Source organism: Ylistrum balloti, unplaced genomic scaffold, assembly GCF_031769215.1.
Source record: "Ylistrum balloti isolate Yb309-2 unplaced genomic scaffold, AGI_CSIRO_Ybal_v1 Utg370008, whole genome shotgun sequence".
NCBI classification, from domain to species: domain Eukaryota; kingdom Metazoa; phylum Mollusca; class Bivalvia; order Pectinida; family Pectinidae; genus Ylistrum; species Ylistrum balloti.
In genome coordinates, this window is record NW_026782082.1 from 1,544,766 (window position 1) to 1,565,367 (window position 20,602).

The 20,602-nt window shown below is 35.8% G+C and overlaps 1 protein-coding gene across 1 annotated transcript in view; it reads left to right on the top strand.

Moving 5' to 3' along the window:
- LOC132548345 (potassium voltage-gated channel protein Shaw-like) overlaps positions 1 to 20,602 on the top strand; it is a 46,583-nt gene that overhangs the window by 22,772 nt on the left and 3,209 nt on the right. The window contains exons 3-4 of the mRNA XM_060212201.1: positions 5,978 to 6,890; positions 18,470 to 18,646. Of these exons, the coding sequence (XP_060068184.1) occupies positions 5,978 to 6,890; positions 18,470 to 18,646 (1,090 nt within the window). The remainder of the gene's footprint in view (positions 1 to 5,977; positions 6,891 to 18,469; positions 18,647 to 20,602) is intronic.

Genomic DNA, 20,602 nt, shown 5'->3' on the forward strand with positions numbered 1-20,602 from the left:
TGAATGGAACAGTATACACGACTTCATCAGAGAAGGGACACTACCGAACAGAAGTGTATGCACGCCTTTCACGGAGAAAGGACACAACGTAAATAAACAGTGTGCATGCTTTCCGCAGAGAAGCACAACGTGAAAAGTCTGCATTGCTGAGAAGGTTTCAGTAGTAATTAAGGTCTACATTCAGCTCGTATCGCTTTGAATCCAATAAAATGTGGTTAAGTACATATAAATTAAAATGCTGTAGGTCACTATATTCATAGAAGTACTTCACTGACCATATGGTAGGACCTTCTGTCGGACATATAAGACATGGAATTAAAACATGGAAATATATGACTATTTAGAAGTCAAGGTTGTCATTACTGAGCAGTTTGGAACTGGGTCATTGAAACCTGCTGCATAACCCACCGTCGTTTAACGGAGAGCACACATATTAAAACGGCTTCATACAAGAGTCACATTTAAACGTAAGCTTTCTTGTGGTAAGATGGACCGTCACTCTACCGTAGACCAAGCCCGCTCGCTGTGCTTGTTGTACTATCATCAGGCTTAGAAGACACACATTGAGCGAAACACATACGGATGTTGCGATCGATTGTCATTTCACTACGGTGCCCCAGTGCAGTTGGTGTTAATTTTGCATATGTTTACGACTCCTAGATTTTTCGCCTTGGCCGTTGGCCACTGAAGTTATGTTTACGAATTATATATTTTTCCCCTTGGTCGTTGGTCATTTGAGATATGTTTACGATTTATGTATTTTGGCCTTGGCCGTAGGCCTCTTCATATATGTAAACGACTCTTAGATTTTTCGCCTTGGCCGTTGGTCACTTAAGATATATTTAAGATTTATGTATTTTTGGCTTTGGTCGTTGGTCACTTAAGATATTTTTTAAGATTTATGTATTTTTGGCTTTGGTCGTTTGTCACTCTAGATATGTTTAGGACTCGTGTTTTTCACTTTGGCCGCACAGCACTTGAGATATGTTTACGGATGCTAGATTGTTCGCCTTGGTCGTTAGCTACCTGAGCTATGCGTGCGACTGCATAAATTTTCAAAGCAAGTTGAGTAGGTGTACATAAGTATAAATCGGCTAACTGAGTGCTAATTTCCTTCAAAAAGTAAGTGTCTACGAAATAGTGTTGTGTGAAAGACCACGAAATTTAAACCTAAGGAAAACAAATAATTTTACAGAATGCTATGATTTTCGTCCTTTCCGGAACATTTGGTCTTATCGTTTTGTACTTTTCAAAGATCTTTTTATATCTTTTCTTCCATATTTCACCTTGCTTTCATCAATTTTGAGTTAAAATTTTTGATTATGTTGCCATAATTGTGTTTACCTACCAGTTGTCATGGCAATTGATAGTATGACTTTATTTCTTTTGAATTTTCTGTTATGTTTTGTCAGTTGGTCGGACAGAGACAAGGTTGGCCTACTCTCCTGTCCGTAAAGTACAAGGACTAGTACTCCTATGTTTCGTTTCCATTATTATTAACTTGAATACAAGAAACGTGGCAAAGGAAGTAGATAATAAAGTTAGAAAGTAGTTTAATATATTTGACTCAAAAATAAAAGTTGAAATAATTACTCGGTATTGTTTACAGAAGGTATTACTGTAACCCATGACGAAAAACAGCCAAGAAAATGGAAGATCATGGGAAAGAAGTCAAATAAAAAAAGATATTGACAAGTCAGCATGTAAAAAAACTAGTTACTGATATAGAGGAACATCACAGAGGGATAAATAGTCTCACTCTATAAGTGACCAAATCTTACAACATGGTACCTTCAAGTCATAGAAAATATCAAGACTGGATACACGTTCGCAAATGCAATGACCCTTGAAGTCATGTCATGATAGAAACTTTTTTGTATGTAGATCAGATCATTTGATATATGATTTTGACATGTGGGTATTTTTTCTTTTTTAAGCATACAAGAACTCATGAATGGAGAATCTAACTGCGAGTCATTTAGAATTATAGGGCAAAGCATTGCCGTAAATATAATATTGAAAAGTTTTTGTAGTGAAGAAAGCAATGGTAGTTTTTCAGTAGTACTTGTCGTCAGCACTACTTCCATCGTAACAAAGCCACACTAGATCGACGTGCCACAGGAAATGCATTCTAGAGTGATGAACTACTAGGTTAGAAACAGCCTACATTTGTCATGGAAAATTCACACAAGTGTTTTAGCATATGTGTTTGTTGTCTGCCTCGTATATGTTCGTGTATAGCCCAGTGTGTTCTATTCATTTTCAGTGTGTTTGTGTGCAGCAATAAGTGTTAGTTTTTAGTTTAGTTTTTTTCTTATTCAGTTCAGTGTGCTTGTGTGCAGCAATTTGTGTTCATTTGTAGTTCAGTGCTCGTATTCAGTTCAGTGTGCTTGTGTACAGCAATATGTGTTCATTTGTAGTTCAGTGCTCGTATTCAGTTCAGTGTGCTTGTGTGCAGCAATATATGTTCATTTGTAGTTCAGTGCTCGTATTCAGTTCAGTGTGCTTGTGTGCAGCAATATGTGTTCATTTGTAGTTCAGTGCTCGTATTCAGTTCAGTGTGCTTGTGTGCAGCAATATATGTACTTTTGTAGTTTAGTATGCTCGTGTTCAGTGATGTTCTTCTAAACGTGTGTGTTTTCAGCACAGGGGTTGTCTTTTGCTAAGCGTGTTGTATTCACCCAGGTATGCGGCTAAACGTGTTCCAGACAAACGCGTTTAAGCTTTAAGTTTAAACATGTATCTTATTTGGGAAATTCGCTCCTCTAGAGCAGTTTTACAGCCATGTTTCCCTCGCAACAGATTTGATTCAGACAACTCGATAAGTAAGTTTTCACGTTTGTGGTTCTTATTTCAGAATTGAAAAAAAAAATCAAATTGGTTAACTACTGATTTGGGAAGAGTGCTTTCTCTTTGATATTGTCAAGTGAGAAGTGTAGTACTATTATTGGTCACTCCGTTACATAGAACCGCTAATAATAATACCAGGTATCGCAAAAGGCTGACAGAAATATTAACTGACGCTCTCGGACGAACAAGTACACTTCTGCTTTCGGAGTAGCAAAGGATAATAACTTCTGTTCCTGGAGAAGGAAACAACACAGCTAAGGGGAGTGACACGACTTTTGCTTGAGTCACACAAGCGAAATAATAATTTTGAGTACGAATAGATTATATGCCATCTTAAAAAAATATGACGTGCTTGTTCTTTTATATCGTTATAGTCTGAACACCATGTACGTAGCTTGTTGTGAGATATTCACGATTCGCTCATGGTGGACAGTTTTATCGTTGGTAATGACCCCGTTCTCATTTATGGAACGTGACATTACTTGAATGGGTCATGATTTACTTATAAATCAAAATACGTGTAATTCTCCCTCTACTTTTTAGCGTATCATTGTGTTAATCTCTAATTTCTGCACTCGTTTTATCGATTTCGAGTTTAAAAGGATTTTGTTTAAATATCGGTGATCTGGTATTAGGTAATATTACACTTCACCCTCTTTAATCTTATACAACTTTTTACTTTCCCGATCGTGATTTTATGGTCGAATCATCTTTCATTGTTCATTGGCAGTTTTTCATTTGCAATTTACTTCTGTATTCGAGAAAGAAGTTTCTTTCACTTCTCTTACAACTTTCTCTTTGTATTGACCTTCACCTTTCCAGACTCCATTTTCATCCTGCCTGCTTCAAGTCAGCCTTGTATCTGTTTCGGGAGAAGGCCTTTCTTCCTGCTAGCTTTCAGTCTGTTCTTTGTCCTTAACTCCAAACCAAATCGATGTATATACCCCACCATTCATACGGAAATCTAGAGTTCACCGACTCTTCCCTCGCCGACTGGCTAGTGGTGACTTTAAATCAGAGATCGTGGACGCATGAAGAATAAGAATCAATATGTTGCTTTATTACACGATTAAAACGTCGTCGTAAAACAGCTATACGCTAGTGAAACACTTAACGGAGTGAGTGGAAGCTCAGCACACAAACAGACGGCAATAAACGGCCACCGGAAATTGGGTAGAACAAATGAATTGTAAATGGTTATTACATAAAACAGAAAAAAAGGGATTCCGGATAAGGAGAATGTTTGAGGGTTGCTATGGACGTCTGTTTACATGGGTTATAAACTTTATTTCTTTTATCTAATTATTCTATTCTGTATAGATGTATGGTCAATTGAAAGTTACCCGGAGCCCCTAGCCGTGGAGTATCATTGCAAAACGAGTCTTACTTAACGGGGTCTGTTTTATTAGATAACATATATTGCTGGTACGCTGATAAGTCAATATTGATAAACTAATGGTAAAATAAAACTTATGTTAAAAGACGAAGCGATAACGTTTTGGCATTACAAAGTACTTCTCGTTTACGGTATGAATATACTTGCTTAAATCCTCTTTGTGTCTGAATATTTTACTTGTTCAAATCACATGCAATAATTTTTTTCTGGTGATATTTGACAAAATTCACAAATAGTACGTCATCAAAATTATTTCCCATATCATTCAGCAAAGTGTCTATATTAATCTGAACATGTTTTTTGTTACAAACAAGAAAGAATAGTAACACTCTGTTAAAATGTAGTTTCATTCAAATTTTATTTGTATAATATATTAGGGGAAATGTCCCCATCCTAAAACTACCTAATGACACCATTTAAACTGCGCGGGGATTTTGTAATTGTGATATTCTAGATGTGAGATACAAAATTCATTCAAAATATATATTGTATATCTATTTACAATATAGCCAGTTATTTTCTCGGGGGTGATATCTTCAGTTTCGCGGTACATTAACGTGAAATAGTGAAAATATAATGTCCTTTTACATTCATATCACAATGTTTTGATTTGTGAAATGGTATTTGGTCATTTTGAAAGAAAACCGCGAAAATTTTGACCCTTGAAAATAACCTGCTAAACGGTATATAAATTAAGCAGCAGTATTGTTTTGTCTTTTTGTTTTATCATTGATTATTTTTATTTGTAACACGCTTTTTTATTGGTTGAGACATAAAAAAAATCGCCATTTTTGGGTTTGTTCCAGTGCTTTTGATTGGCTTATTGAGCTGCATAACAATTTTTAAAACGAAATGATCCGTTAACGAACGAAAAACATTCGCGTGTTCAGATTAGGTTACTTAAATTGTGAGTTTTATTTACGACCTGACCTGCAAATTGAACCGCTTCACCAAAAAGGTACACTTTCCTTTTTTATGTTTAGCACATCGCACTTACCAACCTGGATTGACCAAGATTTACATTGCCGGAGTTATCGTGAAGCAGAAGGCGCTTGTCCTTTCAGAATACCATGTGTTATTTTCCTTATACTTTTAGGGCATCTCTGTATAAATCTTTCTTGTGTTCACAATTTTCTCTAGTTTCATTTTATTTGAGTTTGAATTAAATTATGTTATCATGTTGGTGTTTACTTTGTTGTTTCTCATGACAATGTAACTTAAAATAAAATCGTCTTCATCAAGAAACCAGTGGGTGGTACAATCAATGCAGGTAAATTCAACACTACAAGACAACATTGACTTTATATACCAGGTTAAACCAGGCAACATTAGGGGCTAAAGGATGTTTCTATACATAGATCAGACAACGCGAAGGTATTTACATCAAATAGCTTTAACCTAAGCTCGTTCCCAAAGGATACCTCTGTCAATTTTGTTAATGGTAATGAAAGTAATATTGTGTGCCTATCAACGCCATGTTCTTTACATGAGGCATAGTTGGTGAAATTGCTTTGTATGTATTTTGCGCAAAATGCGCCAAATAATTTCAACTAACACTTCACGTAAACATCCTTAAAATAAGAAATGAGAGTAATGTTTCTTGCAGATATAGTAGGATGTAGTTAATTCCTCTGTTGATGTTTGACTTGATTTTGTTCTTGTTCGAAAGCGTTAATTTTGTGTCACCATTTCGTTGCACCTCAAGTAATGCCCGTTTTTTCTCCATTGCAGGTGATTGCCGTGGTGTCAGTTTTCTTCATCGTGGTTTCTATTCTGTCCTTCTGTCTAAAAACACATCCGGAAATGCGAGTTCCAGTCTTGCGCAACACAACCTCAAATGCGTCAGACGGCAGCTTAACATGGCGCCTGGAAAAACGGAAAACAGAGCCACACGAAGCGTTCTTCTACATAGAGTGTGCTAGTAATGCATGGTTCACGTTTGAAATTATCATTCGTCTAATAGTTGCTCCGAATAAACTGGATTTCCTCAAAGCACCGGTGAATATAATAGACATAATAGCCACGCTTTCATTTTATCTCGACTTTTTATTAACAAGTCTAAAACAGGAAAGCGACATTCTGGAATTTTTTAGTATTATCCGTATAATGCGATTGTGTAAATTGACTAGACACTCGGCTGGCTTGAAAATTCTTATCCACACGTTCAAGGCTAGTGCCAAGGAATTGATACTTTTGATTTTCTTTCTTGTATTGGGAATCGTGATCTTTGCGGCTCTTATATTCTACGCTGAGAGAATCCAATACAATCCTGAAAACGACTTCACCAGTATCCCCGTTGGGCTTTGGTGGGCCATTGTCACCATGACAACTGTAGGGTACGGAGACATGGTGCCTAAAACGTATGTCGGCATGTTTGTTGGAGCGCTTTGCGCCCTCATGGGCGTATTGACAATTGCTCTACCTGTACCCGTCATTGTCAGTAACTTTGCACTCTTCTATTCCCATACGCAAGCGCGCTCTAAATTGCCGAAAAAGCGAAGACGAGTGTTACCAGTGGAAGCGCCGCGGCCAAAAGGTCCCAAGGCAGCGGGGATGCCCGGGGGGCAGGGACCAACCAATAGGCGCATGAACGCCATTAAACAGAACCACCCAGGGGCGCTTAACACAAAAATTAGCAGAATAGGTAAGTATACTTAGATGCAAAGCGTTTGATAAAAATTTGAAATTATTCATAGTTGATATTTGATTTATTTTGTTATGGTAGAAAAAATATTTTATATTAGGAAAATTATGCATTTCAATATAGAAGAATATTTATACAGAAAATGAAAGCTTGCTCTTCGAAGGAATTGACTATTGCGTTCCGTTTGTTTGCATATATTATATTGAATGATGTTAATATTAACTTATCGCCATGTGTTGTTGATATGGTAAGTCAGACTTGTAATCATTGCTGAGCACTAACAGTATGTATGTGCTTATTTGCAAGTAAGTTAAACATCTAAGTCAGTAAATATCTTGAGATTGATGATCTGCGTCAGTGCGCTGAGCATCTGTTGTAGAAAACAATGTTTATGTCATATACACATATATATACAGTATTGTAAATTAGATTATTTACTTTGTAAACAAAATATTTACAAAATGATACGTAGTATGTTTGTTAATGAAAATATCTGTTATCTTAGTCTGTGATAGGTAGTGTTAATCACTGCAAAGTATATCTACACTGTAGCAATATGTTTGACGGCACAGAATCCAGCATCTTAAGCACAGATTGTCTTATTTCTATATATCCGTCTATAGCTCGGCCGTTGTGAACGCCGTATTTGGTTTGATTTATGTATATATATATATATAGATATATTATGTATACGAATATATTATGTAAATATATAGCATTTCCACCGATTGCATGTAGAAATTTACACGAAATTGTATTTTTTTTCAGAAATCATAAAATCACATTTGCGACCATTTCATTGCTCTTTTGTTCATCACATCCATCTTGAATTGTCATACCAGCATAAGAGATCAGTCTTTTCACAACATTTTTATAGGATTCATATCTTATATTTTATCATGTGAAAACAACATCAAAACATATGACGTGTTCATATGTTGGTAACAAGCGGCGCGTCGAAGCTCATCTGTTCAGTACAGACCGAGGAATCACTTCAAACATTCATGTGCTTGAAATTTACATTACTTCCGGTATTCAGTGCGCATCCTCAGAACCCTTGATGTTGATGTAGATATAGAGCAAATTTTTATCTTTATTGCTATACGTTCCTGTTTATTTAGCAGAGTCAGGCGAGTTTTCTGTATTAAATTTGTAAATTTATCTGTGACATTTATTATTTATTTGCAATGAAAATTTGGGCTTTCTAAATCAACTTTTGACATTTGAAATATTTTTTTTTCTGATTTATCAAATTATTTCAAATGTCAAAATATCAGAGGATTCTTAAACGTTTGCTTGGTATTAAACACATACACGTTGTGATTGGAGCAAGGTTTAAGATACAAATTCGTTCAAGAATGTTTATCCAAAAAGTATATCTATGGTGTATAACTTTATTGAATTATAAAGATATAGTATAATTCATGTTATGGAAAATAAAGCTCAGAAAATTATCCTTCGAGAAAATTCAAGATTTTCTGCAGACGAGTAAATTGTTTTTGTTTTGGTCAATACTGATTAAACCTGTCACGCCATTTGTTAGTGTGTAGATAGGGTGTGATGGTTAGTAACTATTGTTATGTCCTGCTGGACGTTATCAGTTTATTGTTAATTTAATTAATTAATTAAATAAGGATAATTTTACACTGATACAATAAGCATATTTTCACTTCCGGTCATTTGTATGTAAGGATATAAAAATTGATTGTCAATACAGAAAACTCTGCCAGGCGACGTTTTGTTGCAAATACATGTTGTTGGATAATGTAAATCACTCTTACTTTTTCCCTTAAGCCCAAGGGGGTGCTATCCAGGAAATGTTTCCTTTCCGTAGTAAGTTATCTTTATGTGTAGCGCATGTGCACTAGAGGTAGTCAAAGGCAACATGCTATGTATGTTCATGGGTACATGTGTATATTAGATGTGATGGAGGCAGGTTGCCATGGAAACACGTTTTGTATTTAACACCACCCTCACCACGGAATCCGTGCACTTCCCAATCTTGTATCTTATAATATATAGTACTGATAGATACGCCTTATGACCAGTTATACGCTTCCGTTGGCGCATGTGCTATGTTCGTTTCCGCAGTAGTGAGGACAAAATAGTAGATGAACGTACAAATGTACCTCACATTCTAGTTACCGCGCATGCTCCTGTAATCTCGCCTTGTGTTTGTCGAAAGAAAGGAGCTGGCATGAAATAACGTCACTTTGCCCTGATTGTGTGTATACCTTTTCTGTAGAACTGGAGAGTAGATTTCCTCACCTTTATCGCCTATGCATCATCATTCTTATATAGTCACATTATCCATCTTGTTTTGTCTCATATAACAGTGTCTCATCTTCACCTTCTCATCGCTTCATGACGTCACCATTACGTCATATGCTCCTCACAAAGGCAGCTTGTAGAATGCATATAGAGCGGACTGAAAGAAGACGGGATACTCTTTATGGTGTAAATTCCATACAAAGTAGTTTCTGTAATCAGACCATGCAGATTTAATCATTTTCTTGTTGAGCTCTATTGTATCAACTGAAGAGAATTTGCTGACGACCTGTTTGATCTTGCTATGAAGCTTTTCTTAATTATTCAAAACGATGACAGAGAAGCAACAAAGTTATTTTTAATGTTTATTGTATCAGTTATGTATTTGTCCATTCACAATTCCTGACTGAAATCCCTTATGTAAATCCAGGATTAAACCTCTAACGTTTATCTTGTGCTCACAATGAAAGAAATAATTAGATAATTTCTTAATCTGTTATAATAATTTTGTAAATTTATTTCGTAACCGTTGTTGGAAAAAAACGTACACATTATCAGAAAAAAAGGGAATGCAATGACTTAGAAATCAATGATGTGTTTATATCAAGCTTACACAGATTGATAAGTAGTTGTTTTCTCCAACTATCTATATCTAGACACGAATACTGCAAGTGTAACGTAACCCAGCAACACGCCAGCTACAGGGATCAATACCCCTGTAAAGGTAGTTTTATGTTAATTATTTTGAGCAATCAAACGCGCGCTATCAATACCCTGCGACAGAGGTATCGATTGTGGGCTGGGCGTCAAACATGGCGTGCTTCAGGTTTGTTAAGCGGCCAAAATCGTGATGATCGGGAATGGTAAGGGCCAAACTATGGTACATCGGCAAAGTTCGCGGACCTCCCAGTGGAGCATGCGCAGTCAATGTCAACCATGTATCTTTTTGTATACTAAAATAGGTACATTTTTTTCGTAACATCAAAGTTATGCCGTTTTTGAGTATTAATGATTACTATTGACAGACGTGTTCGGGGGGGGGGGGGGGGATGGGGGGACAGGAAGTGACACTTAACAGGTGCAGGGGGAGAGGATGACCGGAAGTGACACTAAACAGGTGCAGGGGGAGGGGATGACCGGAAGTGACACTATACAGGATACACGATGATAGGTAGATACAGAGGAGTAGGTATAATATCGGATAAGGTTGATATAATGGAGAATTAGATAGACATATTAGTTCTGATATGATAAATGAACAGGTTAGAGTTACAACAGCATGATTAATTAAATATACAGGTAGGTGTGATAAAGGATACGGTGGCATGAAAATAAACAGGTTGGTGAGACAAAGGATTAAGTGGCATGATAAATGAATAGGAAGGTTTGATAAAGGATTAAGTGGCATGATAAATAAATAGGAAGGTTTGATAAAGGATTAAGTGGCATGATAAATAAATAGGAAGGTTTGATAAAGGATTAAGTGGCATGATAAATAAATAGGAAGGTTTGATAAAGGATTAAGTGGCATGATAAATAGATAGGTAGGTGTGATAAAGGAATAGGTGGCATGAAAAATAAAAAGGAAGGTTTGATAAAGGAATAGGTGGCATTACAAATTAACAAGTAGGTGTGATAAAGGATTAGATGGAATGCTAAATAAACAGGTAGGTGGAATTTAAGGCTAATTATGTAAGATAACGAAAAGGTACATGTAGATATGATAAAAAAGGAAGTATGATAAAGTTTTGTGTGTGGATGAAAGTTAGGATTAGGCAGGTAATAAATAAAATAGATGTAATAAAGGATTGGGTTGATGTGATTAAGGAAAACAAGGGTATGACAGACGAGTGTACTGATATTATAAAGATTAAGGATAAAGGTATACAGATGTAAACTGAAGTATTAGGAAGCAATGATAAAGGGCTAGGTTGGTAGGATGACGGTACAAAATAGGATACGTGAGGTCCGATAAATGACTGGAAAGGTTTGTGTCCGAATCATTTATGTATGGCAAATAAAGTCATTACGTTCATTTTGTTTTAGAACATAAATAACAAAAATGTCTTGATGATTTCATCAGGATTACGAGCTGAAATTAAAAAAAGTGATAGTTTTCTATCTAATATTTATAGATAAGTTATAGAAATATACACCAAGCGGTATGTTGATGTGTCCGTCAAAGTGTTATATATGAAGATTGGACTAGGCTGTTGGAATCGGTTCAAAACATCCATTTACGCGATGGATACACCACATCAATTATATAGACATATCATCTTCATTAACACAGGATGGCCACGTGATTGTCGCTGTCTCGTTCTTATTTCCATAACAAGAGACACACCATTTATTAATTATCAGATGCTGGATAATACTGGTGAAATGTTACAGAAATCAGTCTAGAAGTTCATCACACCGCTAACCTTTTTACTTGAGGTTCATTGTATCGTTAATGTAACAGATACATTGACAGGCAAAGTGAAGAAATGTGAATTTCTAAAACTGATCAATTTCTTTACTGATGTTTCTGCATAATGAACATTTTACGTATTGGTTACAGCGTTTATGACAATGACAACTAAAAGAAAATTATTTTCTTTTTGCCGTGAAAAAATTCAAATTATTTTTATTGGTAGTTTATAAACAAATTGACGTGTTTTAACCTTGTCGACAGATCAATAAAAATTGCCATTTGCGGCAGTATTAGCATGATAAAAAAACCCCACTGCGGTGTATTTTCCATCATGAATTCTATTACCTAATAGTCATCGATGAGTTTGCATTCATAAGCAAGTAATTTGACATAGTGCCCATTGAAAACGAGGCGCAGTTATTATAACCATGTAATAGTTCCCATGGCATGTCGAGGTGAGTAAGTCAGGTCATTCAGTCGAAGGCAATGAGGGCTAGTCGAGGTCTATGAGGGCTGGTCGAGGGTAATTAGGCTAGTCGAGGACTCTGAGGGCCAGTCGAGAGCTATGAGGGCCAATCGAGGACTATAATGGCCAGTCGAGGGCAATGAGGGCTAGTCGAGGGCTATAAGGGCCAGTCGAGGGCAATGAGGCTAGTCGAGGGCTATTAGGGCCAGTCGAGGGCTATAAGGGCCAATCGAGGACTATAAGGGCCAGTCGAGGGCAATGAGGGCTAGTCGAGAGCTATGAGGGTCAGTCGAGGGATATGATGGCTACTGAAGGGCTGAGGGCTAGTCGAGGGCTATGAGGGCTGGTCGAGGGCTATGAGGCTAGTCGAGAGCTAAGAGGGCCAGTCGAGGGCTATGAGGGCCAATCGAGGACTATAATGGCCAGTCGAGGGCAATGAGGGCTAGTCGAGAGCAATGAGGGCCAGTCGAGGGATATGAGGGCTAGGCAAGGGCTTAGGGCTAGCCGAGGGCTATGAGGTCTAGTCGAGAGCTATGAGGGCCATTCGAGGAATATGAGGGCTAATCAAGGGCTTAGGGCTAGTCGAGGGCTGTGAGGGCTAGTCCAGGGCTATAAGGTTCAGTCAAGTGCAATGAGGCTAGTCGAGGGCTATGAGGAACAGTCGAGGGCTATGAGGGCAAATCGAGGACTATAAGGTCCAGTCGAGGGCTATGAGGGCTAGTCAAGGGCTTAGGGCTAGTCGAGGGCTATGAGGGCTGGTCGAGGACTATGAGGGCCAATCGAGGGCTATTAGGGCTAGTCGAGGTCGATGACTTTGTCAGCAATTTTAACTTTTACTTCGTATATCATTGATATGTTTGGTGTAAATGTTATATTGACTCAAAATAGTTAGATTGATCAATAAAATGGCATGTTGCAAATGAACCTAAATAGAAAACACGTATCACATATACAGATCGTTTTTGTTATGTAGTGAATATTAGATATCAAAGGATCCGGCTTAGTATCAAAATACCACGGAGTTCTATTACAAAGGGTGTTAAATGTCTGAAATATCATATCATTAACGTGGCTAAGTGGCGAAGTGGTAACACACTTCTCTTTCGCCAAGGCAAGCACAGTTCGATACCTCGATTGGACATGGAAAGGTATGGGGTCTGGTGCCCTCCCACAGTAAGACACCTCGTGCGCTTACATCCAGGCCAACAATAGTTATTTATATTAACCAGTAGTTTCTTTCGTAATTTTTGTGAAATAAAGGTTATAGGTATATCTCAGTTGAAAGCACGCGATAATAAATTGTTCTCATTTTCATTTTGTTTTTCTGGAAGAACTAAAACTTTTCAGCATGTTTGATTTAAAATGGCAAAAGGTTATTTCTTGAATTACTGGAATGGCTACATCGAATTGGTGAAGGTTAACAATTTTAGCTGTCATGAAAGTTCAAGTCTTTGGCCTGACGCAACTTCTGCTGTCTAGAAGTCGTTTTATGCCGCCCCACAACATTTTAAACAAGACAGTTTATCCAGGTCATGTTCCCAAGGAATTCATCACAAAATAATGTTTAAAGTTAATATAGAAAGCTTCTGTCCTAACTTAATGCCTTTTAAAACTAATTGGATGAATTTTCTGCTGGTTATAACATAATACAGTATGGAAGAGTAATAAACTAAGGATTACATCGCTAAAAACAACTATGTCTTCAGTTCAGATGATACAATTCTATCCTCACTAAGTAAAGAATGTCTCAAGAGAACAGGGATTCTTAGTTTTATGAACGAAGGAAGGAAAAAAGTTCAGTTCCCGTAGACAAATTATTATCTCATAAATGGCGATCGTTTATTGTCGTTATTATATTTGCCTCTAACTGCTTCTCAATTTCGACCCGGTCAGTCTTTGTTGTTCTCTCCTGTACTCAATTCAAACTTAAAGGAAACATTGCAAATTGTTATATTATATATATGTTCAAATATAAAAGTCGAATTCTCAGTGTCCGGTGAACTATATGAGAATAACTAATTCTTAATTAATAAATTGATTAAGCATCATGAAGATTCAGGAATGAAAGCGCTAATACTTAATTCGACGTGCTGTTTTAAGTCATTGTAATATATATTTATATATATGTATCATAAAGAACTTTTGAGCGATAATGGCCCTGTGGACCTGTTGTTTTGATAAAGTTCTGTAATAAACCTGAAATGCGCATTAAAACGTATGAACGATTTTACTATGTTTTTCCTCTTCGCCATTCGTTTCTATTACTTTTGAAATCGTTATGATCGGTTTAAATGTATGATGATATTAAATGTATGAAATGTCGAAATCTTTTTATGTGTTACGGTCTTGATCAATACGTCTAAGTCACATGTGTAAGTACAAATATGTATTTTTAATGTCTGAAAATATCTAAATCTTTTTGTGTCAGTATTTTTTCCTGGTTGCGTTTTAAATACACAAGTATATCGATAATAATTATACCTATTGAATTAAAGATAACGTTTCTCCTGATTGACATTCTCAACTTAGGAAACACTAGACATGTAATGTTGGTTTGGTATGTCTATCGTCCTCAGTCAGTACGGCCAGCTAACAAATTCCATTGCTCTTATCAAATGTATTCAAAACAATTCGTGCGTTTCACTATTATAACTGGAAACGAAATGTGTGCGTTCCGCTATTATTCATGCTTCCGTCTTTTCTACAGGCCCGTATCATTATGGATACTTATTAGGTATAGTATGATGGGTAATGTTCTCCATTTTGTAATGCAGGAACATTCATTACGAGGCAAATCACGCAGAGTAACGATGGCCCGAGATTTGGCGAGGCGGTGTTGCTTGTCATGGCACGCTACAAACCATTGCCTTGTAACTTCCCAAATATTGATTTAACCATATGAAATACATTTCTGAATTACAGAAAATCGATAATCATATCAAAAGAGCTTCACCGCCATCTTGTTATTTGAAGTGGCCGTGTCGTATTTATTTGATAAAGATCGGCCTTAAGTACATTTAACGATGTACAGATCTATGGTATTTATTGGGCTGTCTACATTGCGTCAAGTCTCGTCGCCATTGGCCTCAGCAGTGATCTTTTAAGACAATAACATTCGATTCTGTACTAGAAATACGATTCTTTGTTTGTTTATATCTCAAGTTTCCCTATAATATATTTACTCGGAATTCTTGTTCTTTTATAACTTGACTTGGGCATGTCTTGTGGGGTATCGTGTTCGTCTGGGGAAAGCATTGATGGATTTTCTAGATGATGACTCTGCTCATCTATGCATCGAGTTCTTTGAATGGATTTTCTGGTCTGAAGATTATTTCCATCGACTTTCCCTCATAACTTTTTCATCTTCTATTTCTCATCTCGATATGTGTTCGTCTCATATGCAGCATGGCAAGGTAAACTCTGATATGACGAACAAGTCCTTACACCAGAAAAAGGATAGGAAACGATAGGATTGATAATACTTTAGATTCATGTTTAAATAACGTATTTTAAAGGTTTTAGGTAATTTTGACTCTAAATTGTCATTAGGAAAACCTGACCTATATATTCCAGAGCCAATACTAAAATGTATCTGCATGGAATTACAGTAGGTAAACGTTGTTAAATAAGTAACTTCCGGTAGTTAACTGTTTAACTTTTATGAAGTATATGCAGTTAACTTCCGTATAAGTAGGTTATATATAAACTGCCAGAAGTTAGTCATTTTTTCAACTTTCGTGAAATATATCAAGGTAGTTTCCTTAGTAACAATGAAATATGTTCATTTATGTGTTTGTTAAAATGTTATTGATCTGTTTTACTGGCATTGTGTTAAGGTAGTCAGTTCATCAACTTTGCAATGAAGAATGTTAAGTTCATTCTCCTTAGATTACTTTTTAACGTGCAGTGAAGTATATGGAGTTGAGTATGATTTAAAAAGCTCTTTTTAACTTCCATATATGAATTAGTGTATGTGAAGTAAAGAAAGAGTAAGACGTCAGTTAACTATTTAACATTAAGTGACATATATAACATAATTAATAATTAATCTTTAGCTGACTTTTTCGGTTTCAGTGACATATGTGAAGTTAAGATTTTGTTAGTTAATCGTTTAATGTTTTAACCATCAAGTTATTTATACGTGGTATATAACCTTTCAGACCTGATATAAAACAAACTTCGAAGCATTTGATTATAAAAATGTGTTACAATAGGTTATACAGTTTGGCATAAACAATGCAATATCATCATTATTAATTCAATTCTATGTAATTAGCATTATTATGTTGAGGATACCTAAGTCTCGTCATCAGTAATATCTTGATACTAGTATCGGTTCACGTTACCATATTTGAACGGGAACGGAATGTCAGCAAATACAATCTTCTAGAGGTCGTTTTATTGTGGGTTTCCCTACCTTTTGACATTGTATCAATTGTTTCTACTGTTTTTACTTTTTTGACTTTGCCATAAGACTCATCGACATACTTGATCTAAAAAAGCGTTTTCTTTGTATCGCAAATGTTTCTTCATACTTAATTCTTGGCTAAACCTTCCGCAGCCTTTAGCAGTGTCACTATCACTATTTCTAATTACACACGATTGTATACTAGGCTTCGCTACTTTCACTTTCACTTCACATAGTGCGTTTTTCATGTGTTTTCATGTTTCCTTTTGAAAACCATAGCAACGTTTTCAGATTGGTGATCAATTTACATGAAATAAAGTCTTACTACTGTTTTTGAGGTATTCTATTGATTTAACAAATATATCATTAGAAATAATAAAATTGATAAGAGTTTAGATAGCATGATAATGTTAAGTGCAACTGATGATAACATGATTATTCACTCTCAAGAATTGCAGAATACATACGGAATCATTTTATGTAGCTGTTTTATTTTTTATTATTCTAATTGATAAAATAAATGCAATGTTTTCGTTTTATTGACTAAAATAACAAAAAGGGAGTCTACCGTTGTTGCTAACCTTGTTTGTATTGTGCAATGCCGTGTGTTTTAGACATCTTTCTTGATCGTAATTCCAAACATAGATATAGGATGATATTTTCCAAATGTAAATGTTTGGAACAAGCTTCAAATTATTGAAATCGTGAATTACTTTGCCGGATGAGTTGATTCAAGGGGTGAAGGCACCTTTCCATCCATATCTCAACATCTAGATTCCGATACTTCTGGCCCCTAGCATCACTGACGAATCATAGAAGAACAAATCAGCTGTATGCTGCAACTTGATATATAACTTAGAATATACTGTATAAGATGAAATGTGTGCTCTTTTGTACAATCTTATTCATAGTAACAATAGAGTATATACAATTTGTGAAACTCGACATGAATAATCTCTCTGACTGTAGGGTAGGAATTTTATCACAAAAGTTTATAGTCTGGAGTACTTTATGTGAGAGGAAAACATCATCATCATTGTCTTTTTCATCTCCTGACTTGCTCTAACAGTGTTTGAACGTAAATGCATTTTGGTGTTTTTCTAAGACCTATATAACGTATGTATTCACATTGTATTTGTTTATTAACCACGATCAGACCCATTGATCATCTACAACGTGATAATAACCCCTGTTTCTTATATAACGCCCAATGAGCATTCTGACCAGTCAGCAGACCTCGCGTATCAGGGTTAAAGTAATGAAGAAGACCAATCAGAACTTGTGCTTGAATCAAACAATGTATTAAAAATGTATTATAATCATTATCCCTTATCGTTTTACCATGATAAACATAACATTTACACACATTACAGTAAAAATAAATATTTGAAGCTCGATATAGAAAAAAAATAATATATTCTGGGTCTACATAACTCTACATAATTCAAGGACCACGTGATAACGTGAAAGCGTGAACAAAGATTATATTGCTTTAGCTGAATTTGGGTAAGTTAAGAAAACAAAAGATATAAATAAATTTATCTCTGATATACAAAGAATGCAGATGACTTGGAAAACCAGAAAAAAGAAGAAAGAAACAGGATAGTAAATCTGAAAATAATACAAGGAAAAATTAGTATAATATGTTCTCTACTTGAATATTTTCGCGGCTGAAATGAGAAGATGAAAAATGTGATTTGAGAGGGTGGAAGAAGATGATTAAAACAAATAATAAAAAACATCTGCAGTGTCATTTCGCTACAAAGATAACATTCATAATTCAATCAGAATATTTTAAACTAATTCGTTCAATATCTTTGCAAAATATAACTGTGGTCTTCATTGTTGATGGTCTGTTAATCAGTTTTCAAGACAGAAAATAACGTATAGAATATATAAAAATGCCAAGCATTTTGATTGGTCAGATAAATCTGTTGTACTCGTTGTGATTGGTCAGTTTGCCCGTGCATGGTGACCGTGCTTTGTGCGCTAACACTGTTGTTTTTTGTTTTGTTGTTCAGGCCGCAATGGCGAAGAGAGTATCCCAATGTTGATGCTAAACCATACGTCGGACAGGGAGCTGGACTCTATGCCCCGCACTCGTCCACTAAACACTGTGGAAAAGTCTCCGCCCCGACTCGTGGAAATAAGTTCCAATCCCGGCACTCCACTAAAAGTTACTGAAATTAAGGTTTCTGGTCAGTATAACAAGCATTTTCTTCACAAAACAAACGAAAAACGTTAAAGACCTGCCCGTTGTTTGTTTTACAAAATGCCACTGTGTGGCACTGGGTGATTCCCTGACGCCACCTGGCGGCAAATGGGGTCACCCAAGGCGAGAGATATTCTCTTCATCACTCTCTTTCTGTTGTACAACGTGTGGGCTTTTTGCTTTTGTTTGGACACCGTGTTTTGTGATTCGAGTTCCCTCCCTTCAGTAGTTTAACTAGCTTTACTTGTTACTATATTTATGCTGTCCGTGCCTTTCCGGAACCAACCATTTCTACGAGTCTTTTATTACTATATCTTATCTATGTGACCCTTTATGTTACTTTCGGCTAACCCTCTACGTTTTAGCTTTCGTTTCAGCTTCATCCATGGTATACCAAAGCGAGCAAGCGAATGATCATTTGGAAGACTTCTTGCAAGGTCGTTAGGAAGCCTTTTTGTACCACCAGAGTTAATTATATCCTGAACATGTCACGTGTTTACATCTTCGAATTCTTACGTCATAAACTTTAGTAATATTATTTGACAACGATAAAAAATTTATTGTTTTAGTCTAAAGCGTTCCTCACTTTCCATTACACACATACACACAAGCTCACACTAATAATATATTTGTAAACAGTCTTTGTAAAATTATCAATGATTTTGCTTAGTCTTCAATGCTTCTATTTTTTCAAAACATTTAACTGTTTATTTTGCAAACGAAAGAATTTAAGAATACAAAGTCATATTATAGAATAGACACATTCACATTTATTGTCATTTCTAGAAACTACTTCACACAATAGAATGCACCAACATTAAATTGGGCCCATCATTCGTAGTAGCACTGCCTAACTGCATAAAATGCTTTAAGCTTCTCTTTGGTACTTGGAGTTGTCTTTTGAATGTATTTCTTCTTCTTTTTTATGCTTCATTATCTCATTTTATACTTTAGTTAAGTCCCCTTTTATTGTAGTGAATCATAATTGATAATATATCAGTGTTATTTTGATTGGTGGTTTCCTGTTTTTCAATAATGAGCAGGTAATGACTTTTCAGCATTTTTGTATTGAAAGATGAACTACATATAAGTTTCGGTAACTTAGACGGGCATAGCGTAAATATAATTTTTAAATATAAGAGGTTATCTTTCATTTTTGTAACTGGAGTTAAGTGTTATGTAAATATAATTTGTAACTGAATTTCAATTTGACCAGATTGCCTACTGTAAAATCGTTATTTTTTTAAGGGAATTTATTTACGTTTAATCCGTGCCTACTCAAAGTGGTCGAATTTATGTTAGCACGAAATGATTAAAACACAGATATAAAAGTTAAGATGGGTTATAGTATGTGTGGATTTTGTGAGAAACATTTATCCGCGAAATCCAGTTCCAACGAAAATGTACATTTTTGGAAACACCACGAAATTTGTGACCCACGAAAATTTATGATTTTACAGTATCCTGAAATTGCTTTCAAAACTTATTATATATCCATTTCTCGAAAACCTATTTACATTTCCAGGGATAATACTCATTAATCCCGTGCTGTTACTTTACATTAGGATTGGTTCCATTGTCTGATCGTCGATTTGGTATCTATGTCTTTTAGGATGGCTGATTCGTTGTGTGTTGAGTGTAGTTGAGCTAGTATACACAATATAGAACTGGCCTTTTTCAGGGTATTTTTAACCTTGCATGATTTTAACTTTTGTTGGCATTAATGAAACCTTGTGCATTGTGGTATTTTTCCTGCATTTAGTTTATTTCTACTCGTAATATATATATTATGTACTAATATCTAAAATATAAGACCGGAAGTTTATGCTTATGAACGGTGTCAGGAAGTCACGTGTTGTTTGTTTGATTTGTCAATGCATTTTGCTGTAAACATTTCCGTGAACTTGTTTGTACATCCTTTGTACGTGGATGTTTTGGAATC